Source organism: Pleurodeles waltl, chromosome 8 (assembly GCF_031143425.1).
Source record: "Pleurodeles waltl isolate 20211129_DDA chromosome 8, aPleWal1.hap1.20221129, whole genome shotgun sequence".
Classification (NCBI taxonomy): Eukaryota; Metazoa; Chordata; class Amphibia; order Caudata; family Salamandridae; genus Pleurodeles; species Pleurodeles waltl.
Window position 1 is genome coordinate 671,005,232 of NC_090447.1, and position 18,732 is coordinate 671,023,963.

Consider the following 18,732-nt stretch of genomic DNA (forward strand, 5'->3'; position numbering starts at 1 on the left):
AGGCAGCAGGTATACTAACGCATTGCCATTTTAATGTATATTCTTATTTCCGCTTTGCTAAGCTGTATAAACACAAACGTAAAACAATATTTAAAAAAGAGTAAATATAATTGCAATTAAACTAATTTATAATTTTATGGAAAACGCAAAATGTTTGCTTAAAACCTTAAACATCATTCAATCATATGAAGGGTTAAGATGCATGAGACTAAATGCAGGTCCTTATTACGAGTTAGGGAATTTTGACTGGTCTGATAATCATGGGTGAAAAATCCCCAAGTTGCTATCGCAGGTAGGTCTCAATTCGGAGCTGAGCAGATTGAAATTCCCGTATGAAATTCTGATCTATTGTTCCTGCATCTGTTTTTACTGAGTGCAGGAACAACAGACCTGATTTTTCCAGCCAGATAATCGGGCAGGTAATATCACTTTGGAACGGGCTGCACTGCAGCCAGGACTAGTTTTCTTGCAGCTGACTAGCCCTAGTCATGGTTCAAGGGGAAGATGTTATGCTTCTCACTGACACAGTCCAGCCCTGCCCATCTTACCCCTCCCCTGACAGCCCCGCCCACATGCATCTTCTTCCTGGACCAGGTGGTAATTATGAGCGCTAATCCCCATGGAAAAGGAAATACTGTGTGGAATTCTGCACAGAACATGTAGTTATTCCCCATTGTATGGGAATACATTTGTAATTACACAGTAATGAGGTGGTGTTACCACATGGTACTAGCTTTTACCACCCTGCCAGTACTGTTCAATCAATCAATCAATCAATCAGTATTTGTAAAGCACTGCTACTCACCCGTCAGGGTTTCAAGGCGCTGGGGGGAGTGGATTGGACTCATCCAAAAGCCTGAGGATGATGAGCGACAGGCTTTGCCTGAGGAGCAGGGGAAGGTTGTTCCAGCTCTTTGTTTCAGTGTAGGTGAAAGATCATCCTCCAGCGGTGGTTTTGCGGATGCGAGGGACTGTGGACAGGGCCATCTGGGTAGAGCGGAGGGATCTGGCAGGGGTGTGGAAGGAGATGCAGTGGCTCGGGTAGGCTGGTCCAGCATTGTGTATGGCCTTGTACGTGTGGGAGAGAAGCTAGAAGGTGATTCACTTCTCAACCGGTAGCCAGTGGGGTCCTCAGGTGTTGAGACGTGTTCTCGGCGACGGTAGTCCAGAATGAGTCTGGCAGTGGCATTCTGAATGAGTTGAGATTTTTTGATGTTCCTAGTTGAGGGGCTGGCGTAGACGGCATTGCCATAGTCGAGCTTGCTCGTGACTAAGGCGTGGGTGACTGTCCTGCGACAGTCTGCTGGGATCCATCTGAAGATCTTCTGGAGTTTGCAGAGTGTGTGCCAGCAGGAGGAGGCAACAGAGTTTACCTGGCAAATCATGGATAGGGAGGAGTCGAGGACGATTCCTAAGTTGCGGGCATGCTTGGTCAGTGCAGGAGGGGTGCTGAGGGATGTGGGCCACCAGGAGTCGTCCCAAGCTTAGGTGGCAAAGTCTCCCATTCCTGCATGAAAGTTCCTTTTGGCCGTGTCCGGGTCTTCGGTGATGGAAATGATGAGTTGTGTCTCATCCACATATGACATGATGTTCATACCGTGGCTTCTGACAATGGCGACAAGAGGGGCCATGTATACGTTTAACAGTGTGGGACTCAGGATCCTTGGGGGACCCCACAGTTGACTCCCGTGGGTCAGGAGGTGTAGGGCGGGGGTCTGACCCTCTGCGTCCTACTGAAGAGGAAGGACTGGATCCATTCCAGGGCTCTTCCGCAGATTCCTAAGTCGTGGAGTCTGCTGCGCAGAGTGCTGTGGGAGACCATGTCAAAAGCTGCTGAGAGGTCGAGGAGTATGAGTGCTGCAGTGTGGCTACAGTCTAGGAGTAATCGGATGTCATCAGAGGCTGCTAGGAGTGCTGTCTCTGTGCTGTGATTGCTGCAGAAGCCGGACTGGGAGCTGTCCAGGGAGTTGTTGGCCTCGATGAAATTCCATAGTTGTGCGTTGATTGCTTTCTCTAGTACTTTGGAGGGGTAGGGTAGCAGCGAGATGGGCTGGAAATTCTTTAGTTCTGATAGGTCGCCCAAAGGTTTCTTCAGGAGAGGGCGTATGTCGGCGTGTTTCTAGTCCTCAGGGAAGGTGCCCATGCTGATGGAACAGTTGATTGTGTTATGGAGCTCGGGGGCGATGGATGTGCTGGCGCTGATGTATATGTGGTGCGGGTTAGGGGTCCGAGGGGGCTCCGGAGTGGGTTCTGTTCATGATATTGGCTGTTTCCTCTGTGGTGAGCATGGATCAGTCGTGGATGGTCTGGGCAGGTTCTGGGGGGGGTGTCGGTCGCAGATTCCGGTGCCAGGTGACAGGAAGCTGTTGTAGATGTTCTGGATCTTGTGGTGGAAAAAAAGAGGCGAGTTTGTCGAAAAGGTCCTGTATAGGGGGGTGCTGGTGGCTTCGGAGGGGGGGGAGGGGTCTGTGAACTCACTGATGACTGAGAAGAGTTCCTTCAAGTTGTGTGCAGAGAGGTTGATGCGTCCTTCTTTGTGTTTATGATTTTTCATCAGTGGGTGGTGGTTGCGGCTCTGAATGAGGTGAGGTCTTTGCTGGATTCGCTGTTCCTCCACTTTTTCTCTAAAAGTCTGCGGGTACGCTTTGATAGTTCCGTGGTGAACCAGCTGGCCTTCTTAGGTACGCGTTTGGCTGATGTCTGCCGTAGAGGGACTAGAGTATTGCGCATTTTGTGATCCATGCATTGAGATTGTGTGCTGCTGTGTTGGCATCGTCAGAGGGGGAGGGAGGGATTTGGCGAGCGATGAGTTGTGTTGCTCGTTGGTGATTATGTTTAATTTCCTGTGGGGGGGGACCTGGAGGTGTGGGTGCAGCTGCTTGGTGTGGTGATTGTGAAGTGTATGCAGGGGTGGTCGGTCCAGACTGGGATTGAGATGGTCTCGATGGTGATCCTAACGCTTGAGGTGAAGATGGGGTCCAGTGTGTGTGGGTGTGGAGACCAGCTGTCTGAGGCCGAGGCTAGTGAGGCTGTCGAGTAGAGCTGTGGTGTTTGGTGTCGGTGCGGTCCAAGGAGGAGGTAGTCGACTGACACCAGGGCCTTGGGGGTAGCGATGTCTATGACATTGTCTATTAAAGCTGGGAAGGGGCTGGGTGACCTGTACACCAGGGTGCCGCGGATGGAGGAGTTGTGATTGGAGTGGACTAGGAAGTGAAGGAGTTCCATGGTGGTGCAGTTTTCTTCTTGGACGGCCTTGACACACAGTGAGGACTTGTGTACGATAGCGAGTCCTCCACCCAGGAGGGAGGGCCGGTCCCTCTCAGCATGCTGTAACTGTCGGGAATGGCGATGGCGATATCTCTACCCCAGGTGGGGTTGGTCCAGGTCTCGGTGAGGAAGGTGATGTCCAGTCGGGTGGTGTCGATCAGGTCCCAGAGTTCTGGAGCATGTTTGTGGAGGGAGCGGATGATCAGGAGCAGGCAGTTGATGGGGTTGTAGAGGTTGTTGGTATCTTTGATTGTGGAGAGTACCTTTGGTTTGTTGAGGTTGTCGCTGAAGTTGCAGTTCCTGCAGGTGAAAAGTCCATGGGTGTCATTGGGGGAGATGGTGCAGCAGTTGTTGAGACATCCGGTGTTGAGGCGGAGGAGGGTCTCGGAGACGTAACAGAGGCAGTCCAGGGGGTGCTTTAACGGAGATCCAGGGTTCCTGGCACTGGGCGCGGTCCAGGCTCGGACAGGCGCAGATGGGTTTGCCTTCGGCACGCCACCAGCCACCATTAGGATGGGGAGAGGGCAGGAGGGAGGCAGCTGGGAGGGTGGGAAAGGTGCTTTGCGGTGGGGGGCATCGAAAAGAAGGGAGAAAGGAAGAAGAACTAGGGAAAAACAAGTGAAGATAGAAGAAAAAGGCAGAAAATGCAAGAGTGAAATAGCAACAGAGAGAAGAAAAGAAAAGGAAATACTTACTTGTGATAGCCACTAGACCACTAGGGATGAGGCGCAGGAACGAGCCTGCGGGTGAAGGATGGCCTCGAACTGAGAGTAAGGAGACTCTCAGTTCGTCCCAGGCAAGGGGCAGAGGCAGCAGCCAGAAGGGCTGGGGAGGGCAGCAGACGCTGACCAGGAGGCCAGTGTAGTTACCTTCTCACAGCACTGGGGCCACCATTAAGAAGGGGATGGAGGTGGGAGGCACAGTCAGGTAGGAGGTGGGAGGGTGGGAAAGGTGCTTCACAGGGGAGGGGGCAGAAGAAAGAAAGGAGAGAGGAAAAAGAACTAGGGAAAAATGAGGGATGATAGAAGAAAAAGGCAGAAAATGCAAGAGTGAAAGAGCAACAGAGAGAAGAAAAGGAAATACTTACTTGTGATGGCCACTAGACAACCAAGGATGAGGCGCAGAGAAGAGCCTGCGGATGGAGGAGGGCATTGAACTGAGTCAGGAGACTCTCAGTTTGTCCCAGGCAAGAGGCAGAAGCAGCAGCCAGAGGAACTGGGGAGAGCAGCAGACGCTGACCAAGAGGTCAGTACTGTTAAACCTGTAATCAAGGCCATGCTCTGCTAATTCAGTTTACCACCAGGTCCCACTAGTCTTCGTCCCAATCATCACTAATTGAAGATAACTATTTCCACAACAGAAAAAAAAGAACATGAGGAATGCTGGGCTATCCCCTCCCCATTCCTTCCCTTTGGTAGTACATAAGCTGTACTTACTCAGCATTCCGCCTTTTCTTTTTTGTCTTCCGACGGAGTGAGGGTGTGAGTAAGTCGTCTCTGCTGGGCTTGGGAGACAGGGTTCCTGGGGTGCTACCCTCCAATCTGCTGGGCTTACTGGGGTAGTGCTGATGTAACAGTGTCCGCTGGGTGGGCCCATGTTGGTAGGTATGGTGGTTCCTTGTGGCTCCCTGGTGCAGTTCGGGGTCCTCCTGCTGTGTAGTGGAGTTCCTTTGCGGGCAGAAGGCTCCGGGGCGGCATGGCCCGGTTCATGGGCCCTCCCTTGCAGGCTGCCGGTTAAGTTTCAGTGGCCATTAGTAGCAGTTTGGTGTTTTCTGTCTCCCGGCCAGCTGGGAGCCGTGCGGATGGAGCAGGAAGCATGGGGCTTGCCTGACCACCTCCTTTGGTCGCTGTGGTTGCCGCGCTTGCGCGGGAGGTGCGCTTTCCAGCTTCCTGGCTGGCTGATCCTGGGTTAAGTGCCACTTGGCGGTTTCTCTGTTTTATTTTTTCCCCAACTTTAATGACAAACCAAACAAACTACTTTCTCAAAACGAGTGCAATAATCCCGGAGCCGTGCTACAGCATGGGGTTTTTGCCTTGTGTGTGACGGTTCGGGTGCTATTGTAGGTAGGGCAGTGGTCACGTTGGCCTGCACTGTGTGCTCTCGTTCCTTTCACATTCCTGAGATGGTTCCTGGGGTTTCTCCCCTCCTTTTTTGTTGGTCGTGGTACCCGTTCCTTCTACTTTGAAGTGCTGCACTCTGTGAAGCGAGGGTCTGGGTGCCTCTGTGTGTGTGCACTCCTTTCTTTCTGGTTGTTCAGGCACTGTTTGTCCTTCCTGTGCCCGGTTGTCGGATGATGGTGTCTCCTGGTTTTGCTTTCCTTGCAATTTGGGGTGGTGTCCCTTGGGTGGTCACGTTTTCAAACCCTCCTCCTGCGATATATGGGCTCTGTTCCATGTTTGAATGTGGCTGTTCCCCTCTTGTGCTTTGCAGGCTGCCACCTTTCCCTTTTGGGCACGTGTGGCACTACCTGCATCGCCAGTCCCCAGTGTTATTTTCTTCCGGTTATGGTTGTTTTTTCTTGGTCACTCATGGTGCTGAGTGGGGGTTCTGTCCAGCCAGTCTCTGCACATCTTTGCCTCCTTTTTTCCTTGGGGCTTGGGGGGTTTACTGTGGCATCATGCTCTGGGTCACTGTTCCTCGCCCGTTGTGGTGCAAGTTCTTTTCTGGGTGTCATCTTGTGGTCATGGAATCTCTTCCTTTCATGCTGTGGGGGAAGGTTCTCCTCCGGGTGTGGTAGTTGCCATTTCTGTCTCTGGTTCCCATTCAGTCTCTCTTAGTCTCCCTCCTTTTTGGGTGCTATTGGCTGGTGCAGGGGCTCTTGCTGGCACCTTCAACTGGGCCTCCCGGGCAGCTCCGGGTGCAGCCTGCGCTGAGTGGACTGGAAGGGTCAGGCTTGGTTTTTGCAGCTTGGGTCGCCTCCTGTGCTTGCCGTGGGCTGTTGGTTTTCCATGGCGTTTTTTGGGGACGTTTATGTTGCCTGCTGGTTACTGTCCCAGCCTCTTCTGTTGTGTGTTGTGGGTTCTTCCCAGGTGTTTCTTTGGGTGTTTTTCTTTTTTGGGGCATTGCTCTGTCTCTTTCTTTGCCCATTGCACCTCTTCTCCTGGCGCTATGGGCTCAGTGGGTATGGTATGCTCCTACTTGGATTTCATTTTCTGGCCTGCTCTGTTTTGGCCAGTCTGATGTGGCATTCTTCTGGGGGTGTGGGCTGTTGTCATCGGTGTCTCTCCCCCTTCTGCTTCCCATGTGGCGCTGGTTGCCACTCGGTGCCCATCCCCGGTACGGGGTCCTACCCCGCTGTTGGGATGCACGTGTGTGTGTGTGTATGTATGTCTGTGTGTGTGGGGTGGGGAGGGAGAGTTCTGTCCTGGGTGGTTCCCCTGCCTGGCCATGTTCTTTTTGGTTGTGTGGGTCCTATGGCTTTCTGCCTCATCTAGGATGCGTCGTGTTCCTTACTCGACCTTCAGGGGTCATTGGCCCTTCCCTGTGGTATTCTTCCCTTGAGGGTGCTCCTGCTGTTTGGGTGCAACCCGCTTTGGTTTGGGGTATAGTGTTCGACCCTGTTGTTCTGGGTGGTTTGCCACTCTGTTTTATTTTGCCTTATGTGCAGTTTGAAGGCTCTGGGGTTGTTTTTCGGCTGTCTCCCTTTCAGGATGGGTGTCTTCCACTTGTTCTTCTCCGTGTGCTGTGGGGCTCTTCCAGGTGCAGCGGATTGGCAGACTGCATTTTATTGGATATCCCTGTGTCAGTCTCCGTTCTCTGCCACATTTGGTCTTGGGGGTGTCATTCCACTGGTGTCCTTTGTATCTTTCTTTGGTCCCTTGGTTCCTTTCTGGGTGTGGTTCCTTCGCCTGGTGTCTGTTGGTCTCTGTTTCCGGCTCGGCTTCTGGTTGGGGCCAGAGGTCCCATGGTTTCCCACACGAGGTTGGTGCCTCCTTTTTAAGCTCTGGCTTGGGGGTTTCTTGGCCAGGGCCCTCTTCCCGCCACTGTTTTTTCAGCTGTTGGCAAGTTTTATCCTCCCCTATTGTGGGTTCTTCGGTTGTCTCAGCTTGGGGCCTTTTGCATTGTTGTTCCTGGTGTGTCTAGTGACTTTGCAGGTCTTGTTGTGTATCTTTGGGCATTTTCTTTGGCAGGGGTTCACTTCCGGCCCTGCCGTTGTTTCTTGCTACAGTTGCCTCTTCCTTGCCTTGGGAGATCTTCTTCAGGGCGTTATCCTGTCGCACCCACTGGTCCTATCGGTTGGGCCTTTTCTTGTAAGCCGTTCTTGTCCCTACTTTTCCTTTCGGCACGTTTTGTCCTGCTGTGGTGGGTTACCTCGGATGAAGCGGCCTTGTTGGTGCACTCGGCCTGCCGGGTTTTGCTGCATTTTCTGGTCATTCGGGAGCTGTTTGTTTCCAGGTCCTTCTCCTGTTCTTTTCCTCTGTTCATGGGAGCGGGGGAGAGAGGTTGCTTTTGTTTCCTGTCTCCACGGTCTGCTTCCCCTCTTGTGCCTGTTGTCCATGGGGGTTCATTAGGGGTGGGGGCCCTACCTGTACCCTGGCCCTGGTATCTGCTGTGCTTCTTGCCTTCGGTGGCATTATTGCCCTATTTCTGCTTTACTTCCGGGTCGAGTTCCGGTTGGTGCTTGCTTGTTTCTGGTTCCCTCCTGTGGTTTTTCACCTTTCCTGGGGGTTGCCTGTGATGTGGCCTTGGCTGCTTCCCTTTCCTTTCCACTCTGGTTCTGTGGCAGCTCTCTGTCTGGTCTTTGTGTGGCATGGGCTTCCCAAGTTTCTGGCGGTGACTGTGTGGTGTTTTGGTCTGCGGGCCGTTGGTTTCGGCTCCAGTGTGTCTCTTGGGGTGGCTTCTGTTCCACTTTTCTCCTTTTGATGGTCTCTTTGTTGGCCTTCTCTTTGGTTGGGCATCTTGGGGTCCTGCACGCCTGTAGGGCTGAGGTGCCCTTCTTGTCTTTTTCGGCCTAGGGCATGGTTTTTGCTTTTCACCTCTTCCTAGTTCCTGTGGTTTCTTTTTGGTTCCATTGGGGGCACAGCGCTTTTCCTTGCCTTTGGTTCTAATGTTCCGGCTGTTTCAGGTCGGCCCCTTCTTTTCAGGTTGTGCCTCATTCTTTTGCAGTTGTGATTGGCCCTTGCCCCGGAGGGATTTCCTTCATAGGTGTTCCTTTTTGGGCCAGTCTATCACATTGTCTGTGCACTGGGTTTTGTTGCGTCTTTTTCTGGGATTTGTGTTGTCTGTTCTTCTTGTGCTTTGCTGAGCTGCTCCTATTAGTGATGAATGGGACGAGGACTAGTGGGACCTGGGGGTAATGTTCCATTACTTACCAGTAATCATCATTACTCCCAGTCCTGTTGTCCTAGTCACACTCTTTACGCCCCTCCCACCCTCCCGTGCCTCCGGGCTTCTGTTAGGGGCTTGGTAGTGCAGGCGGAATGCTGGGTAAGTACAGCTTACGTACTACCAAAGGGAGGGGGTGGGAAGGGGATACCCCAGCATTCCTCATGTTATTTTTTTTGTTGTGGCGATTGTTATGTCCAAATAGTGATGAATGGGATGAGGACAACAGGACTAGGAGTAATGAAGATTGCCAGTAAGTAATAGAACAATCTTTGTGACAGTCTCCAAACTCACAAAAGCGTGATCGCATATGCAAGCCCTTACTACGTTACACCCATGTGGCTTCCATCTCTAACCAAGGACTCAGTTCAAAACAAATGCATAAAATGATGTCTAGTCTCACAAGTTAAAAGGTTAATTGGATAAGGCTAAAAAAATGGAGCTTTCAATGTTCACTATAATACTAACTTCACACCAAATTCTACTTGAAGATAGTGCTTCATTTCAGCAACTGTTTGCCAATGGGGGTGGGGGGGGGGGGGGTTTAGGGGCAGGCATTTATTTGTGAGGGCCAGCACTTATTTTCAGCACCTGGCAAAAACTGCGACCAAAAGACACATATGGGAAAGACGGAGAAAGAGAAAGACAGAAAGGAGTCACAACGGGAAAAATCAGAAAGCTGCAAGTGAGCTGAAGAGGCACTGAGCGGCTGTAAATGGATTAAAGAGGCCCGAGATGGCTTTACGATTACACTGCCTCAGTATTCTGTGCTTGCACTTTGCAATGCAGCAGCCACATGTTTCGGAGGAGAGCTTTGGGCACCGGCACGTTTTTATTTACAAATTAACCACTGCCTGAAGACCAGGCAGCCCCTCTTTCATGCACTGTGGACGAGAGAGGTTTTGACTAAAATGCAATTTATCAAAACATTCAGAAAAGGACTGCCTCTACAGGGGCCTACCATCAGGCTGATTGTTTGGTAGACTACGGTGCAGCTTATCCAGTAAGCAGTCAATACCAAGGTGGGGCATTTCATAGATTACAAATAGGACTAATGTAGACATAGGTTTCTGCATATACAACGCTAACTCAGATTGACCTAATGGAGAAGGTGACGTTTTTCACTGAATACAAGGTTTGCTCTAAAAAAGTAAAGTGGAGTGATTTATATCCCAGGTTTCCTCTGAAAAAAAAAGTCATGTGTAGTACAGTTATACCCTACTGGGAGTCCGCAAACCACACTGGAGCACACTAATTAGGATGCAATTTTTCTGATGTAAATCTTCTTAAATGAAGTAAACATCTTACTCCGAACTTTGCATTAAATCAAGTAAGGCCAGGCATGGTGGGTAATCAGTTAATTTTTTTTTGCACAGTATATAAAATGAATAAAGGCAATGATATCGCATAGCCAGAGTGAAACCTATCATTCTTACCATCCCTGCAGAACCCTAAAAGAACACGGCACCTGTGGTTTGAAGTCAGACGCCTCTGACATGTATTCAGCGGAGTGCCCATGGAAATTTTCACCACTGTAGGTTTTTATCTATAAAAAGAAGACACAAATGATTAAGTCAAACACACAAATACATAACCCGCTCAGCATAAGGCAAAATTAAAACATGTAAGTTACAATTGTAATTTGCCTCTAATGCAATTTGGGCCCAAGAGGAGATCCCTGGCTCATGGAAAACGGGAATTATATATAGTTCAGTTGCACAAGAAAGGGCAAAGAAATAATCTAGCACAGTGGTCCCCAATATGTGGTCAGCGGACCCCTGGGGGTCCGCGGAGCCTCTTCAGGGGGTCCGTGACTGCTTAGAGAATTCGATAATATTAACGGATTATGTTCCCAGCTTTCAGTACTGACTCAGTAGGGGGTCCCCGGATCCCAATAATGATTTAGTGGGGATCCCTGGGATCCAGTAATGATAAAGCAGGGGTTCAGAGGAGTCAAAAGGTTGAGAACCACTGATCTAACACACTACCATCCAATTTCATTATTTGACTGGGTAGAAAAAAAATCTTTGGCAAACTGGTCCTGGCAAGGTTGCAAAATTGAATCAGTGATGGGCAGATTTGAATCAACCTTTAAGCTTGGTTTAGAAGCGGCCAGAGCACCATGAATCAGCTAATGAGGTTATCGGTTTACGGTAATTATGTTCTACTAAAAATAAAATCCCTTTACACGTCTTTATCAATCTGAAAACCCCCTTTTGATTCAGTAGATAGAACTAAACTTAGGAAAATACTGAAAGATTATGGTCCTCAGCTTGGTTCTGCTTCACAGTGGCAGCATGGCTAAAGTAAGATATGGCCCAAAAGGTGGATGTTCAACAGAATTTCCTACAAATGCTGGAGTCAGGCAAGGATACATACTCGCATCTGTTGCAGCAGATATGCTAATATGAGAATATGCTAATGAGTTGCGTATACATATTAATAAGAGGAAACAATATTAATGAGTGAAATATACGTGTAATGTGCAAAATGTGCCCACGGGGAGTGGTCACCACCTGTGTTAACAGTACTGAATAATGTGAAAGTATTTCAAAGTTGTATTAATATGTCATATTTAACGATATAATCTATGTTTTGTAATGCTATACGCTTTTAGCTTAGCCAGAGGCCTGGTCGGCTCTGGGCCTTGCTTACTTAAACATGGAGACGCAATGAGCTGCCGCAGACTGGAACGGGAGAGAAGAACCTTGAACTGTACAGAGTTCAACAACGAACTGTATTAAGAAAAATCTGCAAACTCACCAGCGGACAGGAGACGATCAGAACAAATTGATCCAATTATGTGTAGAGTAGGCTAAATGTACTTTCCCAGGACTTGAACAATGGAGCTACAGACTAAAAGCTGGGAGCAACAATTTTGTTACCTAAAGAACCGGATGATGTTCTCATCGACAGAAGAACCAATCATGTTAATGGAACTTGACTCTCAAATTAACGTAGACAAGTGGTAAACAAAATTAATAGGTTAGAATCATAACCCCTGATAAGGTTGACCAATGGGCAAAATGTGGGACGGACTGAGAGACCCTAATATAAAGTCATGACATGAGGGGAAAAATCAGAACGGAGGGCGGAGAACGGAGAGGCGAAAGTTGATGACATCAGGAGACGCTGTCCGAAGCGCTGAAACTTGGGTTTGCTTCTTGTGAGCCCAAGTCTTATTGATGACCTGGAGACGAAGTCTGACTCGTTGCTGATCTATCTCGGATAGGTAGCTATAACAAGAATGATTAATGGATGCTTTTCTTTCTAGGTACCAACTGCGCTGTCAATGTTTTCTTTCCTTAGTTAGATTTCCAAATTGATGATTTTTGACTAAATTGTTTTAGCATGAAGCCCCACATGCTGATGCTAATCTGGAGATAGGTAGGCTGACAAGGGTGACTCAGGGTCACTCAAACTTATGTTGCTGAATCATTTGATAATCTCATGAATTGCTATTGCTTTGTTTAAAATTGATTGCATCATTAATGAGGTGATGAGAATTCATTGCTTATGTTGCTAATAAATAAAATTTAAAATCATGATAATGTTGAATAGAGGTTTATGATTAAAGTTGTGACTAATAGGGAATAAACAGAACTTTCATATGAGTCATGGTGGTTTTTCTAAGTTGATTGGATTGATTTGTTGATACTGTCTTTTACTCGCTATACTTGACTAGGATACCCTATGCGATCCAAAAGATTCATCGACCTATACGCGTCCCCTTGTAAGTTTACTTACTAAGGACAAGGCGCGCTAGCACACCTATATTGTTCATTCTTCTTATAAATGATGTGGCCAAAGCCTTGTCTGCCTTAAATTTGAATACACCGTTATTTAGTTGAGACCTGGATCGTATACTAATATTTGCTGATGATAATGTCCTGTTGGCTCGCATGTAACTGCCCATGCATAAATGGATATATGGCTTCAAAAAACTGCATAATCAAAAGAAGATGACGATCAACACCAACAAAACTAAGTTTACGGTTTTAAAGTCAAGAGCTTCCTTGAAGTCCACATTCAAAATCTATGAAAGTGGAGCAGAAATAGTCAATTACAATGGCTATTTGGGTGTTCAACTTGACGATTTCATCAACCAATCAAATAATATACAGTAATATTGCCCTAAGAAACCGGCTAGTGCTGTGGTACACTACTCCAGGAAATTAGCTAATTGAGCCAGCTCTTACTGTATATAAAATTAAAACTATGACCATTAGTCTTTATGGTGCTGAGATTAGAATGTACAACAAGTACTGGGGTCTAGAAGTAACAGAAAATAAGTAACAGAGAGTAAGTTCCCATGGCGTATATTACACCTTGGGCCAGGAACGCTAATGTCTATACTCGGAGCATGCATACAATTGAAGTTGTCACAGCCCTCAAACCTACAGGGTTTGCTTGTGGACAAATTCCAACACACTCATTTTTTGGAAAGTTTAACAGGAAATACAGGGGAATAATGGGCACTTATTGCCACCTTAGTTCAAGCATGTACCTAAAATACGCACAGAAATAAGTTGCCAGGTGTCTTGGCTAGATCTGAAGTGGATGACATTTCGATCAATTAAGGAACAATATTTGGGTTTTGTCCAGAAGAGAAATGCAGCACATGAAGGCAAATTATGGAAGCAGTTTCCTTAGATAAAATCTGCTCCATTTTATGAGCCAAACTTGGATTATATATTTCTTAAAGTCAAAAGATCCCAATATGCAAAATGTTGCCAAGGGACTCTTCCCATCCTATTGTACACGATAAACCGGTCTAAAGTCTTGACCACTCTAAGTCTCTGCAATTGTGCGATAGGACAGAAGGAATCTGTTATGCACTTTATGTTGCTTTGTGAAAAAACGATTTCTGAGAGAAGACTTTATATACCACCCATGTTTATTAAGCATAAAATCTCACTTTGCAGGGGACATTGCTCTTTTGTTCTTGTACAGTTTCAAATGCTATTTACCTGCCGTTTGCTTCCTATGTATTTGCAGCATGGAAAATAATGTGAACTGTAAACTGTAGTATTAGGGATAGCAGTTTACATCAGAGTAAACTAAAGGTGACCCGTTAACTGTAAGTTTGGATTGGTTTAACCTAATTTTATCATGTTTTATATTGTATGGCTTTTAGGCGGACATAAAAAAAGATTACTGTCTGTCTCTCACTTGTAATTCGAGGCACAGTAATTTCGACCTTTTTATTCCACTTGAGGAGTCCCTTCGTTTTTAGGTTTCGCAATGCACAGCGCTTATGCTGAGCTTGAGAAGTCTTTTGCATTTAAAAAACAAAAATCTTAAAAAGGGGCTTAAAGCCCACCTTTACTTTCCATTTGTTTGAATGCCTGACACACTGTTTTCCCTGCTTTCTGTTGGTTGCTGCATGCTATTTCCAGTTGTGCGCTTTTCTCGCTGGACCAAGTACTTCCTTTGAACTTTTCCTCCGCCTTTTATGGCACTCTTTTAAAAATAAGCATGTTTGACGACTGTAATTTTTTTTACGTTTGTCCTCGCATTCCAAGGGCATTGACGTGAAGTACATACGCCAGCTGCATTACACACAGACATGTTCATTTTTAGGCATGAGGAGAAGAGATTAAGTAATTTGCCCACAACCACAGAAAGATGAGCCGCCCGCCGAGACTCGAACCCTAGCATAGTTTTTAATCCTCTTCCAAGTCCTACTCCCGATCTCCATTATTCTTAAACCCACCTCCTGAACCCTCCTCCCATTCTCTGGCTCCCAGAGGTTTACAAGGAAGTCACCTACTTAACAAATAAATGATGTTAATGCCTTGTAAGAGGCTGAGGCAGTGGCAAACTTCCATAAAATCAAGAGAAACTGCTGAGTGGTTTATTTATCAATATACTTAAAGAGTAACAACATGGGTCCTTTGCAGGGGCTCTTCGTTCTGCATGAAAGAGGGCCATCAGCCGCCGCATTCCGTCACTATGAACTTGTTTTAAACGTTGCTGTCCCACTCCTTGACCACTGTCCTCTTGCACCCTTCAACCAACACCCCCACCCCAGTTCCCAATGACTGTTATGCACATTAGTACTGTCAAAAGTAAGGAGACTCAAAATACCTACAATGAAAAAACAGAACAATAGGTTGCTCTTGTAGACTGTAATGCTTCCGGGAGACCCTAGCAAAGATCTTTTGGCCGGATCGAGTGGGTTCTTGGTTTCTCTTGCATCAAACAAAAACTTTTAACTAACAGCAATTTACCCTAATAGGTACAGCAGATGTCGAGCTGCCTCCGCATGCACTTGAAAGGCTTAACTGCCCCTCTTCTTGGCACGTTAGATCCTGATACATCAGTCAAATACCCCAGCTGTAAGCTACAGACTTCCATGAAGGCGTGTATGTAGGCAGCGGTTGTTGTTACAAGCCATGTTTCTTTTCGGATGTGCTAACAACAAAAGGGAAGCACTTTGACAAAAACACATTTCTTCAATGACTTTACTAATAAGACTTGTTTTTATAATGGCATCTAGCAAAGTATGATGGAGTGCGATACAGTTGCCTACCTATCTCAAGGGAAACCGTATATATAATATATACAATTGCCCTTCCTGACAAAGCTTTGGTATTTTATATTGATATACAAAGCAAATCCTACCTTACAAGAAATCAGCACATTAACATTATCTCGGTACTACTGCCCGTTAATGACTTTGATGGGGGTTCCAGGTGGGTTTTCCTGTATGGTATAATTTTTAGGGTCGAGCCTGAGATATCGTGGGCTAGTGCATACATCTCGCTTGCGAGACTGTTAGCAAAAAAAAAAAAAGAGTGTGGAGTCTGCCTGTCACTTATCATTTGCTGGATTGAGTGGCACTCTTCTTTACAGCCTCGTAATTCGTCACTGCAGGCCTAGAATAATTTCTGCTCCTGTCTGTGGAGCTGGGACCAAGCTCTGATTGATTCAACTTAATCAGTGCCCATCCGCTGCTTCAGACGTGATAGAGGTACTTCTTTTTAACTTCCAGGGCCCTCGAAACAAAAGGCATGTGACGGGCAACAATGTGCAAAGCAGGACAAACAAAATTGCTAAATATTATTTTCGAAAGTTAACTTTTTTCTTTTCATTTGCCAAGCCTTCTTTCTTCATGTTGCCCTCATGTTTTGTGTTTGCTCGTGGGTGCTGTTCTGAAAACATGACGATATTCATTAAATTTTTTATGAGTAATTTTCGAAATTACGCTTTCACGCATAACCATGCAGTGCACCCCAAATCCCCCCACTCCAATACAAACCACCCCACTCTAATCAACGCCAATTCATCCCAACAAATCCATCGCACTAAATTCAATTGACCCCAGACCAATCCAATTCACTCCAGTCTACTCCACTGCAAACCAAACCACTCACCATAATCCACTCCAATTCACCACACTCCAGTCCTCTCATCCCACTTGTCTTCTTTCCTCCAATAAAAACAATATGCCCCACTCTAGCTCAAAACAATATGCCCCACTCTAGCTCAAAACAATATGCCCCACTCTAGCTCAAAACAATATGCCCCACTCTAGCTCAAAACAATATGCCCCACTCTAGCTCAAAACAATATGCCCCACTCTAGCTCAAAACAATATGCCCCACTCTAGCTCAAAACAATATGCCCCACTCTAGCTCAAAACAATATGCCCCACTCTAGCTCAAAACAATATGCCCCACTCTAGCTCAAAACAATATGCCCCACTCTAGCTCAAAACAATATGCCCCACTCTAGCTCAAAACAATATGCCCCACTCCAATCTCAAACAATCTAGCCCATTCCAACCTGCCCCAACCTAATCTAAAACAACCTGCCCCAACCTAATCTAAAACAATCTACCCCACTGCAATTCCATAAAGTCTGCCCCACTCCCGTCTGCCATTCATCAATCTAAAACAGTCTGCCCCACTCCCGTCTGCCATTCATCAATCTAAAACAGTCTGCCCCACTCCCGTCTGCCATTCATCAATCTAAAACAGTCTGCCCCACTCCCGTCTGCCATTCATCAATCTAAAACAGTCTGCTCCAATCCCAAACCGTCTGCCCCGCTCCAATCCCAAACCGTCTGCCCCGCTCCAATCCCAAACCGTCTGCCCCGCTCCAATCCCAAACCGTCTGCCCCGCTCCAATCCCAAACCGTCTGCCCCGCTCCAATCCCAAACCGTCTGCCCCGCTCCAATCCCAAACCGTCTGCCCCGCTCCAATCCCAAACCGCCTGCCCCGCTCCAATCCCAAACCGCCTGCCCCACTCCAATCCCAAACCGCCTGCCCCACTCCAATCCCAAACCGCCTGCCCCACTCCAATCCCAAACCGCCTGCCCCACTCCAATCCCAAACCGCCTGCCCCACTCCAATCCCAAACCGCCTGCCCCACTCCAATCCCAAACCGCCTGCCCCACTCCAATCCCAAACCGCCTGCCCCACTCCAATCCCAAACCGCCTGCCCCACTCCAATCCCAAACCGCCTGCCCCACTCCAATCCCAAACCGCCTGCCCCACTCCAATCCCAAACCGCCTGCCCCACTCCAATCCCAAACCGCCTGCCCCACTCCAATCCCAAACCGCCTGCCCCACTCCAATCCCAAACCGCCTGCCCCACTCCAATCCCAAACCGCCTGCCCCACTCCAATCCCAAACCGCCTGCCCCACTCCAATCCCAAGCCGCCTGCCCCACTCCAATCCCAAGCCGCCTGCCCCACTCCAATCCCAAGCCGCCTGCCCCACTCCAATCCCAAGCCGCCTGCCCCACTCCAATCCCAAGCCGCCTGCCCCACTCCAATCCAAAGCCGCCTGCCCCACTCCAATCCAAAGCCGCCTGCCCCACTCCAATCCAAAGCCGCCTGCCCCACTCCAATCCAAAGCCGCCTGCCCCACTCCAATCCAAAGCCGCCTGCCCCACTCCAATCCAAAGCCGCCTGCCCCACTCCAATCCAAAGCCGCCTGCCCCACTCCAATCCAAAGCCGCCTGCCCCACTCCAATCCAAAGCCGCCTGCCCCACTCCAATCCAAAGCCGCCTGCCCCACTCCAATCCAAAGACGTCTGCCCCACTCCAATCTAAAGACGTCTGCCCCGCCCCTGACTCCAAACCAAGACCGTCTGCACCCACTCCTCCGACTCCAAACCAAGACCGTCTGCACCCACTCCTCCGACTCCAAACCAAGACCGTCTGCACCCACTCCTCCGACTCCAAACCAAGACCGTCTGCACCCACTCCTCCGACTCCAAACCAAGACCGTCTGCACCCACTCCTCCGACTCCAAACCAAGACCGTCTGCACCCACTCCTCCGACTCCAAACCAAGACCGTCTGCACCCACTCCTCCGACTCCAAACCAAGACCGTCTGCACCCACTCCTCCGACTCCAAACCAAGACCGTCTGCACCCACTCCTCCGACTCCAAACCAAGACCGTCTGCACCCACTCCTCCGACTCCAAACCAAGACCGTCTGCACCCACTCCTGCCACACTCCAAACCAAGACCGTCTGCACCCACTCCTGCCACACTCCAAACCAAGACCGTCTGCACCCACTCCTGCCACACTCCAAACCAAGACCGTCTGCACCCACTCCTGCCACACTCCAAACCAAGACCGTCTGCACCCACTCCTGCCACACTCCAAACCAAGACCGTCTGCCACACTCCAAACCAAGACCGTCTGCCACACTCCAAACCAAGACCGTCTGCCACACTCCAAACCAAGACCGTCTGCCGCCCACACTCCAAACCAAGACCGTCTGCCGCCCACACTCCAAACCAAGACCGTCTGCCGCCCACACTCCAAACCAAGACCGTCTGCCACCCACACTCCAAACCAAGACCGTCTGCCGCCCACACTCCAAACCAAGACCGTCTGCCGCCCACACTCCAAACCAAGACCGTCTGCCGCCCACACTCCAAACCAAGACCGTCTGCCGCCCACACTCCAAACCAAGACCGTCTGCCGCCCACACTCCAAACCAAGACCGTCTGCCGCCCACACTCCAAACCAAGACCGTCTGCCGCCCACACTCCAAACCAAGACCGTCTGCACCCACTCCTGCCACACTCCAAACCAAGACCGTCTGCCACACTCCAAACCAAGACCGTCTGCCACACTCCAAACCAAGACCGTCTGCCGCCCACACTCCAAACC

General features: G+C 48.7%; 1 protein-coding gene across 2 annotated transcripts in view; it reads right to left on the bottom strand.

The window, feature by feature from the left end:
* Positions 1-18,732, bottom strand: part of CRYBG3 (crystallin beta-gamma domain containing 3) — a 1,300,096-nt gene that overhangs the window by 510,121 nt on the left and 771,243 nt on the right. For both annotated transcript variants that reach the window (XM_069204785.1, XM_069204786.1), the window contains one exon: positions 10,029-10,138. In XM_069204785.1, the coding sequence (XP_069060886.1) occupies positions 10,029-10,138 (110 nt within the window). The remainder of the gene's footprint in view (positions 1-10,028; positions 10,139-18,732) is intronic.